Source organism: Cucurbita maxima, unplaced genomic scaffold (genome assembly GCF_002738345.1).
Source record: "Cucurbita maxima cultivar Rimu unplaced genomic scaffold, Cmax_1.0 Cma_Scf00023, whole genome shotgun sequence".
NCBI lineage: Eukaryota > Viridiplantae > Streptophyta > Magnoliopsida > Cucurbitales > Cucurbitaceae > Cucurbita > Cucurbita maxima.
Genome location: NW_019272039.1, coordinates 2,051,339 through 2,065,430, shown reverse-complemented (window position 1 = coordinate 2,065,430; position 14,092 = coordinate 2,051,339). Strand labels below are relative to the sequence as shown.

The following is a 14,092-nucleotide window of genomic DNA, read 5'->3' as shown; positions in this document are numbered from 1 at the left end:
TTTTGGAATTTATTTTTGAATAAATTATTGAAAAGTAAAAACTTAATGATTATTACAACCCTAATATTGAAAATCCACGTCAATTGGTACAACCCCGGTGAGTTTAGTGGAAAGAGTCAGATTACCAACGACCGTCGGATTAATCTTATTAGTCAAAGGAGTTTAACTACTCCATCTGACCGTTGAATCTTCTCAACTAAACTACCCTCCAATCTCCATCAAATCAATACTAATAAAATCGTAACCATCAGACTATAAAAACATGGCAATGCCATTCATTTCAATACAATTTGACGAGCAAACCAAAGCCCTTTGGTTGTGTATTTCTTTGCTAAATTTCGATGGCGCTCATCAAAACCGTCCTCAAACTCGACATTTCTTGCCAAAAATGCAAGACCAAAGTCCTCAAAGCTGTTACTAGTCTCGAAGGTATTTATATATCTTTGATATTAATTGATTTATTTCCATGAATAATTGAATTTTATTTTGAGTGAATTATTTTTTGGGTAGACGTGGACAAGGTCGAAACAGATGAAGCGAAAGGGACAATTGGCGTGATCGGGAAGGCGGATCCGTACAAGATAGTTAAAATTACGAGGAAGGCGGTTTCCTCGGCCGGCAAGGTTGTTGAGGTGGTGAGTATTGGACCGCCGCCCAAACCCGACGAGAAAAAGCCAGAGGACAAGAAACCCGACCCGGTACCATGCATATGCACATGTCCTCCCTACCCGCCTTATGGATCGTCGTACATAGTCGTGCCTTATGAAACCCAACCTTCTTGTTCTATCCTTTGAATTATGAATTATTTGAGTGTATATTTGTAATTTTGTAGTTTTGAATTGCATTTGATTGGTAATGTTTTGAGTTTATTTTGTTAATAAAAAAAGAAAATATCATTTTTGGTCACTCGTTTAAATTGACATTTATTTTTGAATTTGAAGTCAATTTAAATTACAATTGTAATCATTTTATAATATATTTTATAATATTGAGTGTATTGACCGTTTCATAAAAATATGATAATTTATGAATAAATATTCGAATATATATATTTGTAGCAGATATAAACAAATTATCGTACCATACGGCAGGTCAACCGTTGAAAAAAGATATAAATACACACAATAGTCAATATTATTACGAGTCATTTTTTATTTTTTATTGTTCGTATAAAATGAATTAATAAATCAAAATATTTTACTTGAATATATATTTTGTTATTATTTAAAATACTCTGATCTAGTTGTGTTAATGAACCTAACATGTTGAAAGCGACTTGTATATATATGGGTATTTAGATTGATTTATCTTGTTCGACCTTCAATTCTTTGTGGATAACATTTATTATTTTCATTTTCGTCGACCAACTTCGCAAATTGATATTTTAATAATAAAATTTTAAAAGTAAATTAAATTTCTTATATTAAATAAAATGAAAAGGCACCACATTTTTAATACAAAATGAAAAGGCACCATATAAAATTTTAAAAGTAAATTAAATTTATTAAATATTAAATTAAAAATTTTATTCAATATAAAATTAAAATTCATAAACATATTCATACTTTCAAATTTTAAAGTTTAAGATCAAATAAACTCAAATTTAAATTTTAAATATCGGAACCACATTTTTAATACAAAATGTTTAAACCATATTGAATATACATAATATTTTTTTAATATACATCAAATATATTTTTTTAATTGGGCCGGTTTTTTTCTTAATTTCTATGTCATAATTGTCACCTAAAAACCAAACTCTGCATTTTGTTTTAGGAAATATTTAAATTTCAGTCCGTTTTCAAAACAAAAATAAAGTATTTTAAAAAAATAATTTTAATTTTTTTAAAAAATCACAAAATTAAATATATATTTGAAATTAATCAAGGTTATTTTTAACGGTGAAATATAAGTGTATTCTGCAGTTAATTGCTTTTCACTATTTTTACAGTTGATCACTATTTTTGCAGTTAATTGCTTTTCACTTCTAATACATTGCCTGAATCGGAAGTTATGGAGCTCTGAGAACAGAAAGCTTAACAATGGCGACACGGGGTGAAAGCAAAACTCTCCGAGTTTTCTGTATCGCTACGGCTGATACAAAGCTGGAGGAGCTCCGATTTGTTTCCGATGCAGTTCGATCCAACCTCAATTTCTTCGCTAGAGGTTCTCCTCATAAGGTTAGAGTGCTCGAATTATTGTTTTCAGTGTTGTGTGTTGTGAAGATTTTCGTGATAAATTTTTCATATGTATTGTTTTGATTTCGTCAATTCGGTTGAGATTGTGATTTCAAATTTGATTAACTAAACTATCGGAGGTAAACGACGCGTATTCGATCTCCAAATTCTCGTATATCGTAATTCTATAAACTGAAATAGAAGGGAACAAAAAGAACAAAAAGAGAGAAGGTAGTAATTCTCACTTTATCTAAGGCTCTAAGCAGAGTTGTTGTTGTTGTTGTTGATTTACGATTCTCGTCGTGTGCTTGTGTTGACTGTGCTTGGTTATGGAAATGACAGGTTGAAGTGACGGTTGTTGATGTTTCTACCAGCCAGCAGAATGTGATCGAGAGTTTGGATGATTTCGTCTTCGTGTCGAGGGAGGATGTTCTCTCTTGCTATGATCACACTAGAAATCATCTTCCCGATGACCGAGGAAAAGCAATCTCTATAATGAGTAAAGCACTCGAATCTTTCCTTAGTAAAGCCCAGGAGGATGGAGTTATTGCTGGAGCTATAGGACTTGGAGGCAGTGGAGGAACATCTCTCATATCCTCTGCGTTAAAATCTCTTCAAATTGGAATACCTAAGCTTATCGTCTCGACTGTTGCTAATGGTCAAACAGAATCTTATATCGGGACATCCGATCTGATACTTTTCCCGTCTATAGTGGATGTGTGCGGGATCAATAGTGTCAGTAGGGTCGTTTTCTCGAATGCCAGTGCTGCATTTGCTGGAATGGTGATCGGAAGACTTGAGAAGTCTAATGATTCGCCTGAGTTCAATGAAAAACCAACAGTGGGTTTAACAATGTTTGGGGTTACAACTCCTTGTGTTAATGCTGTCAAAGAAAGATTGCTTAAAGTAGGCTACGAGTGCCTTGTTTTTCATGCTACTGGGATAGGGGGCAAGGCAATGGAATCTCTGGTCAGAGAGGGATTTATCCAGGTGCTTTTATAAAGAAAATTATTTATTTGGAGTAGCAGCGTGAGATGATCTGTGTCAACTAGGAAACATACTGCATGTTTAGAATACAAGAGAGATCGGCTTGTCTCTTACTGTCGGCTATTGATTAAGTTATAACTCACATGCATTATAAAATTAGAAAAACTCATTGTTAAAATATATTTTATAGCGGAGGAGGCTGGCCTTACATTGCTCAGAATTGTTCTATCATGAGCAATCTTGTTTCTTATTAATCATTTCAAACCTAATAATGTTTACTTGTATTTCTCTTAATCTATTAAAGCATGGATTTCAGTATTATTATCATTGAATATAGAGAACCACGAGAGTCCGTAGTCCCTTCTCCGATTACATTTGATGTTTTACAAACCCCCCCTTGCCTCCTGTTTTTTCCCCCTTGGTTGGAGATACTTTGATCACGAACAATTTTCCTTCTTTCTTTATTTTTATTGTTGACCATTTCTTGCGTAGGGAGTCTTGGACATCACAACAACTGAGGTCGCAGACTATTTAATGGGAGGTGTTATGGCTTGTGACAGCTCCCGCTTTGATGCCATCATAGAAAAGAGAATCCCATTAGTTCTAAGTGTAGGAGCACTCGATATGGTGAACTTTGGATCAATAGATACAATACCTTCTAATTTTCATGGAAGGAATATATATGAACATAATAAACAGGTGATTCTGCTATCTGGCTCTGTTTTGCTTTTTTTTCTTTTTGGCAGTTTCTTTAATTGACTTTTAACATTATAATATGTAAAATTTAGTATTTTTCTCCTTGTTGTTCAAGACAGTAAATTAACATCCGCTAATCTTATAACCAGACTTGTAAAAGTTTTTCATGGCTGTTTCCATTCTCGCTGGAACTAGTTTCTTTCATGTTCTTTCTGTTTTTCTTCATCCATATTCAACAAGGAAAGTGCTCATTTTTCAGGTTACTCTGATGCGAACTACAATGGATGAGAACAAAAAAATTGCAAAGTTTATAGCTGATAAGATGAACAATTCATCAGCAAAGGTTCGTGTATGCCTGCCAGAGAAGGGCATATCTGCTCTGGATGCACCAGGGAAGCCATTTTATGATCCTAAGGCTACTGCTACTCTTATTGATGAATTACAGAAGCTTATTCAATCAAATAATCATAGAAAGGTACTCATAAAGTTAATATAATCAAGTTCCCGTCTCTGTTGATTATCCCCTACAGTAAATTTAAGGCTCTTTATGATGCAGGTCAATGTGTATCCTTATCATATTAATGATCCTGAATTTGCTGGGGAATTGGTTAACTCATTCTTGGAAATTACCTCAAAAAATACTGGCTCATGTGGCCCAAAAATGGTTTTGGCCGAAACTAGTCAAGACCTTAAAAAAAACTCCTTTTCTGAGTCCAATTTATCTGCTGGTCGAATCATTGGCTACAGTCCTAGTGACTTCCCAGAGAAAAGACCAGGTTATTTCCGATGTCATTCTCTTGACCTTTTACTGTTAGAAAGCACACTCAATTTCAGCATTTAGCATTTCAAGGTGCATAATCTGATTTATGTCAATGTGGACACGTAACTTGCAATTGTTAAACAGAAACTTCACGAAGAACACGTAATATATTGGAGAACCTGAAAGCTCAAATGCTTAAAGGAGTGCCCATAATAGGGGCCGGTGCTGGGACAGGCATATCTGCCAAGTTTGAAGAAGCTGGTGGTGTTGATCTGATAGTAGTGTACAACTCAGGGCGCTTTCGCATGGCTGGGAGGGGTTCTTTAGCAGGTTTGCTGCCTTTTGCCGATGCGAATGCCATAGTGCTTGAAATGGCCAATGAAGTATTGCCTGTAAGTTCTATGTACCTGCTGATTCACAAAATTAATTCAAGGAATTGATCAGATTTTGGTTCAACCCTTTGCAATCATTACTTAAATATTGAAGAATAAATTGTATAACTAAATTTTCATATGTATGAATATTGGTGTAATGTTTTTCTGTGTAGAAGTGAAATCAGTTTATTGATAAAGTTGGAATAGCTTTGAGGCTGAAAATGACTTATATATGATTTCTTTAATCAAGCATCATGATATATCCTGTTGAACTGGATATCTTGAACGTGGAGCATTAGGTATATCAGTAGATTATTTGGGGACTCTCCCAATAACCTGAGTGAGTAATACTATACCTCTTTTGGTTTGACAATAATGTTGGAGTCGACACTGAAGTGTACTTTAGGACCCAAAACATTTAACTCAATATACTTTAGGACCCAAAACATTTAACTCAATATACTTTAGGACCCAAAAAACAGAGATATATTCTGAATACACCCTTCATTTTTTCTTAATTAGATGTCATAATATTTTTCAGTTTTTCATAGTTTTGCGTTCTTATTTTATGAGTATATGTTTAATACAATAATTGGTAATAAAATTTGTATCTTATAAATGTGTATAGGTGGTGAAGACAGTTCCCGTGCTTGCTGGAGTATGTGCTTCTGATCCATTTCGTCGAATGGATTACTTTCTAAAGCAGGTGGAGTCAATTGGATTCTCTGGAGTGCAGAATTTTCCTACTGTTGGATTGTTTGATGGAAACTTCAGACAAAACCTAGAAGAAACAGGCATGGGATATGGGTAGGCTGTAGGTTATGGAACCTAATATTATTCCCAAATATTTCTTCAATATCATCTTATAACTTTTATTATTACATGTTTGGACTTTTTTATCAGATTGGAGGTCAAGATGATTGAGATGGCACATAAAATGGGTCTCTTGACAACCCCATACGCTTTTAACCAAGATGAAGCCTCGGAAATGGCAAAAGCCGGCGCAGACATCATAGTTGCCCACATGGGGCTCACTACCTCTGGATCTATTGGAGCCAAAACTGCTCTATCACTGGAGGAAAGTGTACTCCGCGTACAGGTTATAGCAGATGCTGCTCACAGGATCAATCCTAATGTCTTAGTTCTCTGTCATGGAGGTATTATCTACAAACTTCATTGCTGATTGATTTGATTTTTTTTTAATAGGAAACAGAGAGAGTATCTTCAGAACAGCAAAAGAGAAACATCCTAGGAGCGGGGTAGATATAACTCCCTCCCAAAACAAACTACATGATAATCTACTTCTAATTACTAATAATAATCGAGAAGTTGCAGTTAAAAAAGAATTTGGAATGTAAAGAGGCCCACCAATTAGCTGATTTTTTATTTTTTTTAACAAAACTACAAAAAGAAACAAAATGGAGAGACTGATAGACTTGATTTTAGAACTTAGGCTAACTACTTTACTGCACAGAAATGTATGAACAGTCCATAATCCTGCTCCATGCACCAATACTCAACACTTGGAGAACATACTATATACTGAGATTATGTGGTAATATATGCAAAATGCAGAAAGCTCCCTCCTTCGTTAGAATTTGAGCCTTTCAGGACCACATCTTGGGGGAGGATTGGTGGTGGTAAAATGATAAATGGAATATCTTATACATCTTAGATAAGAGAAATTGTAGAAAAGCAGTGAATCCATGTGTGATTAACCGTAGCAGTATTGTTTGAGAGGAAACGAGCAGCCTAACATTTCTTATTTCAAGCCAATGGTTCCGCAATCCATTCCTGATAAAAGCTTTAAATTTCCACGTGAATTTGAGTTGTTCAATCACCATAGATTGGTCTAGAGTTACCACCCCCCACCCCCCAACAAAATAGTTTGGCAGAGCATATTCTTCTTGAACTTGCACGTTATTTTAATATTTGAACAACTATACAAAAAACCTTATGGGGCAATGCAGTCCAAATGATAGCATATCTAATAAACCTTATGCTCTCTAGACTAAAATGTTACAGCCCTAGGCACATTTAGGGCCAACCAAAAATATAGATCAATAAGTGTAAATGGGATTACCACTTGTAAATGTATTACTCATTTATTTGATCCACGCTAGACTAAATATGTTGAAACTAATAATAGCTAATAATAGAATAGAATTTGAATTGGTTTCAAATTCAAATTCATCCACAAAAATCTCAACCGACTACGGAATCACCCTAGAAAATCTCAACCCACTCTGGAATCCCCTATAAAAGAACCTCCCTCCCCATCATTCAAATCACTCCTCCTCTCAATCTCAATTCAGTTTTCTGTTGTCACCAACAACTGGTATCAGAGCGATCTTGCAGCAGCAAAAATGGCAGCAGAAAAACAAGTTGAGAACTACGTTCAGCCCGCCATCCCGAGGTTCGACGGTCACTATGATCATTGGGCGATGTTGATGGAAAATTTTCTCAGATCAAAGGAGTTCTTTGATATGGTGGAAACAGGTTATGAAGAGCCAAATGAAGGCGAGGTACTCTCAGCTGATCGACAGCAACTGTTGGCAGCATCGAAGTTGAAGGACCTGAAGGTCAAGAACTATTTATTTCAGTCCATTGATAGGACTATCTTGGAAACAATGCTTCAGAAGAAGACATCCAAAGAAATTTGGGACTCTATGAGGAGGAAGTATCAAGGCTCAACGAGAGTAAAACGTGCTCAACTACAGGCAGTTAGGAGAGACTTTGAAATTCTCCAAATGCAAAAGGGAGAAACAGTGAATGATTATATTGGCAAGGTTATAAGTCTTGCAAGTAAAATGAGGATGCATGGTGGTTCAATCACAGATGTTGCGGTCGTAGAAAAGATTTTGCGATCACTAACACCAAAGTTCGATTACATTGTATGCTCTATCGAAGAAGCAAACAATGTCGAGGAAATGCAAATAGATGAACTCCAAAGCTCCCTGTTAGTACATGAGCAGAGGCTCAATCGTACAAGTGCAATAGAGGAGATGACAGCCTTAAAGATATCCACACCAAGTGAAACTTCAAGCTCTAGAGGTAGAGGGCAAAGAAGAGGCAGAGGTCGTGAGAGAGGCAGTCGAGAAAGAAGTGAAGATGTTGGCAGGTCAGCAGACCTAGTCAGAAACGATTATGACAACAAAGGCAAGAGACACTTTGACAAGTCTAAGGTGGAATGTTACAGATGTGGACGCCTTGGACATTACAAAAATGAATGCTATACCAGGCTCCAAAAGGAGAAAAGAAATCAATCCAATTTTATGGAGAGAAGAGAAGAAGAAACATTACTAATGTCATTCCATGCTATGAAGGTTGCAGATCAAGGTGTATGGGTCGTAGACTCTGGATGCAGCAATCATATGACAGGTTGTAAGGAATTCTTCTCAACTTTAGATGAAAATTTTCATACTACGGTCTCTCTTGGCAACAATTCATCTCTCCAAGTGATGGGGAAAGGAACCGTAGATATCAAGACTAGAAATGGCTTTGTAGAGTCTATTTCTAATGTATTCTACATTCCTGATTTGAAGGCCAACTTACTTAGTATCGGTCAGTTACAAGAAAAGGGGTATGTGATCACATTCCAAAATGATGAATGTGAAATTTATGACTCCAAAAGAGGATCAATTGCTAAGATGAAGATGACCACCAACCGTCTATATCCGTTGACGTTAAATATCGTTGCCAAAAGTTTGATGGTGAAGAAAGAAGATACCACTTGGCTTTGGCATTTTAGGTATGGTCATCTACACTTCAAAGGATTAAAGACGTTGTCCTCAAAGAAGATGGTAACTGGGTTGCCAGATATTACTCCACCAATGGAAATTTGCGAGAGCTGTGTAGTAGCAAAACATGAAAGAAACTCTTTTCCATCCGGAAAATCAAGAAGAGCTCAAGCAATTTTGGAGTTGATTCATTCAGACATATGTGGTCCCATCTCTCCTGCATCAAATGGCAACAAGAAATATTTCATGACCCTCATCGATGATTTTAGTCGAAAAACATGGACTTATTTCTTGCACGCCAAATCAGAAGCCTTTGACTGCTTCAAAAAATTTTGTGCTACTATGAAAACCGAAACTGGAAGAAGAGTCAAGGTTTTAAGAACTGACAGAGGTGGAGAATTCTGCTCGAAAGAGTTTATTCAATTTTGTGAAGAGAAGGGCATACGGAGGCAATTAACAACAGCATATACACCACAACAAAATGGTGTGGCCGAAAGGAAAAACAGGACCATTCTGAACATGGTTCGAAGTTTACTAAATAAAGGAGAAGTCCCGAAGGAATTCTGGCCAGAAGCTGTTGTGTGGTCCGTTCACATTCTCAATCGGAGCCCTACCTTTTCTGTTAGAGACATGACTCCACAAGAAGCATGGAGCGGAAGAAAACCTGCAGTAGACCACTTTAGAATCTTTGGGTGCATAGCATATGCACACGTTCCTGATGAGAAAAGGAAGAAACTTGAGGACAAGAGTTCGAAGTGTGTGTTCCTTGGAGTAAGCGAGACCTCTAAGGCATACAAGCTCTACGATCCTTTGACAAAGAAGGTGGTGGTAAGTCGTGATGTAGTCTTTGACGAAAATAAGACTTGGACATGGGAAGAAAAGATCACTGTGAATCAGCAGATTCCTGTAGATCTTGAAGAAGAACAAACTGAAGCTCCTATTCAGCCTCACTATGAGCATGGAGAGAGCTCATCACAAGCTCAACAAGAAGAACCAGTAGAAGAAGATCATGATCAAAATCAAAGACATCCAAGAACAAGAAAAAGACCAAACTGGATGATTGATTATGAGATGGATTATGAATCAAGTGATAGTGGTTATTTTGCGTTCTTTATGGATAGTGATCCAATTGTCTATGAAGAAGCAGTAAAAGAGAAGAAATGGAAGGAAGCTATGGACAGTGAAATCAAATCCATAGAGAAGAACAAGACTTGGGAGCTCACTGATCTTCCTAGAGGGCAGAAAACAATCGGAGTAAAATGGGTTTTCAAAACCAAGTTGAATGAAAACGGTGATGTGGATAAGTACAAGGCGCGACTTGTTGCAAAAGGATATAAGCAAAAGTATGGAATTGATTATAAGGAGGTATTTGCACCAGTGGCACGTCAAGACACTATCAGGCTCATAATTTCTATTGCAGCACAGAAATCTTGGCCTATTTATCAACTTGATGTGAAATCAGCCTTCTTACATGGAGAGCTTCAAGAGGAAGTATATGTGGAGCAACCAGAAGGTTTTGTTCAAAAAGGCAAAGAGGAACAAGTATACAAGTTGAAGAAAGCTTTGTACGGTTTGAAGCAAGCTCCGAGGGCATGGTACAGTCGCATTGATTCTCATTTTGAAAAGATGGGATTCACTAAATGCCCGTATGAACATACGTTGTATGTGAAAACTGAAAAGGGAGGTAACATTATCATTATTTGCTTATACGTTGATGATTTAATATTTACTGGCAATAATGAAGAAATGTTTGAATTTTTTAAGAAGAGCATGATGAAGGAATTTGAAATGACAGATCTTGGCTTGATGAGATATTTTCTTGGAGTAGAAGTTACTCAGACTCCCGCAGGTAACTTTATCTGTCAGAAGAAGTATGCTCAAGAATTACTTGAAAGATTTAAATTGGATGAGCGCACATTTGGAACTCCATCAGAATTGGGCTTAAAGTTGCACAAGGACATTGACGGGCGAGAGGTTGATAATAGGTATTTCAAACAAATTGTGGGAAGTTTGATGTACCTAACTTCAACAAGACCAGACATCATGTATGCGGTTAGTATGATAAGTCGTTACATGGAGCATCCAACGGAAAAACATCTCAATGCAGCAAGAAGGATACTTCGTTATGTGAGAGGAACCTCTGATTTGGGGGTATTCTACAAAAAAGGAGATGATCCGAAGATAGTTGGCTATACAGACAGCGACTATGCAGGTGATATAGACGATCGTAAAAGTACTTCAGGAAGTATTTTCTTGATGAGTTCAGGAGCTATTTGCTGGTCTTCAAAGAAGCAACCTATTGTAACACTCTCAACGACAGAAGCAGAATTTGTGGCAGCAGCAGCATGCTCGTGCCAAGCAATTTGGTTAAGAAAAATGCTTGAAATTCTTAATCAGAAGCAACCAAGTACGACGGTTATATATTGCGATAATATGTCAACTATTAAGTTGTCTAAAAATCCTGTGTTGCATGGAAGGAGCAAGCACATCGATGTTCGATTTCATTTCTTGCGTGATTTGTGTAAAGAAGGCATTATTGAACTCAACTTTTGCCGAAGTGATGAACAAATCGCAGACCTATTCACAAAGCCCTTGAAACAACCATTGTTCGAGAAGCTCAGAAGAAAGATGGGGATATGCAGAATCCAAGATGTATATCAAGAAGATGAAATGAAGTCCTAAACTGATTTAGGCAGAATTCAGTTTAAGGGAGGGTGTTGAAACTAATAATAGCTAATAATAGAATAGAATTTGAATTGGTTTCAAATTCAAATTCATCCACAAAAATCTCAACCGACTACGGAATCACCCTAGAAAATCTCAACCCACTCTGGAATCCCCTATAAAAGAACCTCCCTCCCCATCATTCAAATCACTCCTCCTCTCAATCTCAATTCAGTTTTCTGTTGTCACCAACAAAATACTACATTTTCTGTAAATTTGGTCATTCATGCATAAAATTCATCTACAAGCAATAACTAAGATACTGAGATGGTTAATGTTTGAAGAAATCTTGAAGCAAAAGACTTCTGTTTACAAGAATCGTCATCTAACAATTGAAGGATTCACTGATGATGATTGGGCTGAATCAATTGTAGATAGAAGTCTTAGCATAGACAGGCTGTCGCATCTTTCGAGAAAACCTTGTTGAGTTTTGACTTCAGATCTATTGCCCAAGTTATGATCATATGATAGAGTTGCAAGTACTGATTGAACTGCCAATAATTGCGACATAAAGATTTAACTCATAATCAAAATCTTGGACTAATTATGTTGAGATTAATAAGGTTGAATGTGTTTTGATCTGCACTCCTTTCATTTCCCGTTGAAAAGCAATCTTCAGATATCCTAATTCCTAACATAAAGTCTGCCAGAGTCTCAGTCTCATCCTAACGTAAGCAACCAACAATAGGGCAGTGTAGAAGATCACAATACCAAGTATTAAGAGTTCGTATCATTTGGTAATAAATGCAGAGTGTGAGACAGCTTGGTAAATACATGCAGAATACTATGCGTAGTTAATTTGAAGAAGTCGGGGGTACAGTGATGCCAATAGTTGGCTAATTTTTCTCCTGTTAATTCCTATATTTATACTGACTGTATTCATTCTGAGAATGCAAAGATGTACAATTACTTGAATATTAAAATTATCTAATGGTACTGTCAGGTCCTATATCGGGCCCTACTGAAGCAGCTTTCATTCTGAAGAGAACCAATGGAGTTCATGGATTTTATGGTGCATCGAGCATGGAGAGGCTACCAGTCGAACAAGCTATTACTAGCACTATCCAAGAGTACAAATCAATTTCAATGAGATGAGATTCGAAGTGCAGTCCTTGACGAGCTCGATATTCGACATGTATAATATATCTAGCACTAATCTAGATATTGCAGATTCTTACTTGGACTGCTGGAAAACCCGCTCTGTTCAATTGCACATTATTTCTCTGTCTTTCAGGATAAAAAAGATACTGTTTCTTTGAGGTGCTAACCGTCCCTTGCCGTTGCACATCTTAATCTGACCCTAACTCAAGACGGAGAAAGATGTAGACCCATGCCGTTGCACATCTTGTACCCTCCGTCATTCTGTGCAAGAAGACCAACATTGTTATTTTGGCAACGTTCATTCCTAGACAGGTCCTCGGTCTACACCAAAAGGTATGAAATTGTATGACTTTTGAATTTCCTGGGTCCAGACCCAATATATGCTTAGTAGCTGAAGAATTATTTTATAGATCATTCCGCAAAACTTTTTTTGATTTTTTTAACGGTAAAATATATATATATAGTTATGATTATAAATTTTTAAGTGGATACGTTGACATGAAAGAACACAGACATAGTGGTTGTCCAATGAGATACTACGCATAATAATATACTACATAATAAGATAGTTCCTAGGGGTAGTCATATTACGTGCTTACCATTTATTTTATTTATTGTTCTCAGTAGTTTAGTTATTTTCAAAATAAGATTTCTGAATGTTTTATAAGAGTAAAAAAAACAAAAACAAACAACAGTGATTGATTGTAGACGTGCATCAAATCTGGAAGGGTCGAATTGATTGTAGTCGTAATGAATGCATGTTGGGTCAAAGTCGTCGAATTCTTTGACAAACTTAGACATAGAATTCATGGGGAAAGGATGAGCTAGAAGACGCCTAACCCTTCTGTGTTCTCATGGGGAACACACAGGAAACTGTCCATTATAGAATGAGCATTTAAGTGGAGATTTGATTCTAAAACTAGCCCCAGCCCGAGTGTGTGATTTGATAGCCATACAAGTTGGAACACCGAACATGAGGTGCTCTCCCAGACCTTGTCGCTCGTTTGGATTCCCATCTCATTGTGAAAATTTGTCAAATGGGCTTCTGCATTCTGGCCCATATATAAGTAATGGGCTTAAACGGCCCAATTATGAACCATGGCTGGCAAATGACATCCATAACCCATGTTCCAATAAAATCTCATCAATACTACCTAAATTTAAATAATGCGTAGACACTAATTTTTAAAATTATAGGAACTAAATTTTTAACTAATTTTTAAAATTATAGGAATTAAATTTCTAACGGGCCAATTAACACTTAAGAAAGTAAATATAAATCTAGAAAAAGGGATTATATTCCATAATCTAAATTAATGGGTAAGTAATACAATTATATTCTGTAAGTAAATATAATTATAGTCAATTAATTTCAAAGTCAATTCAGAAGGTTATTTCATGATTTTTTAAATATTAATAAATTTAACCTAAAACAACTTGACCGAAGAGTCAAAATTTTTTTAATAAAACAACAATTTAATAATATATACCATCTTTTTTCAATAAAAAAAATGTACATATAAAAGTACTACT

At 36.2% G+C, this 14,092-nt stretch overlaps 2 protein-coding genes across 3 annotated transcripts; both read left to right on the top strand.

The window, feature by feature from the left end:
* Positions 1-278: 278 nt before the first annotated feature.
* Positions 279-891, top strand: LOC111496961 (heavy metal-associated isoprenylated plant protein 43-like). Its single transcript, XM_023147550.1, has 2 exons — positions 279-429; positions 511-891. The coding sequence occupies exons 1-2, from the start codon at positions 342-344 to the stop codon at positions 792-794; spliced, it is 372 nt and encodes a 123-aa protein (XP_023003318.1). The 5' UTR covers positions 279-341; the 3' UTR covers positions 795-891.
* Positions 892-1,976: 1,085 nt separating this feature from the next.
* Positions 1,977-12,968, top strand: LOC111496960 (UPF0261 protein mll9388). Of its 2 annotated transcripts, XM_023147549.1 has the most exons (10): positions 1,977-2,180; positions 2,520-3,167; positions 3,657-3,863; positions 4,120-4,335; positions 4,417-4,636; positions 4,765-5,012; positions 5,623-5,801; positions 5,898-6,151; positions 12,402-12,593; positions 12,693-12,968. In XM_023147549.1, the coding sequence occupies exons 1-9, from the start codon at positions 2,043-2,045 to the stop codon at positions 12,551-12,553; spliced, it is 2,262 nt and encodes a 753-aa protein (XP_023003317.1). In that variant the 5' UTR covers positions 1,977-2,042; the 3' UTR covers positions 12,554-12,593; positions 12,693-12,968. The 2 variants fall into 2 exon arrangements, with proteins under 2 accessions (XP_023003317.1, XP_023003316.1); XM_023147548.1 differs by having other exon boundaries at positions 12,402-12,966.
* Positions 12,969-14,092: the final 1,124 nt, after the last annotated feature.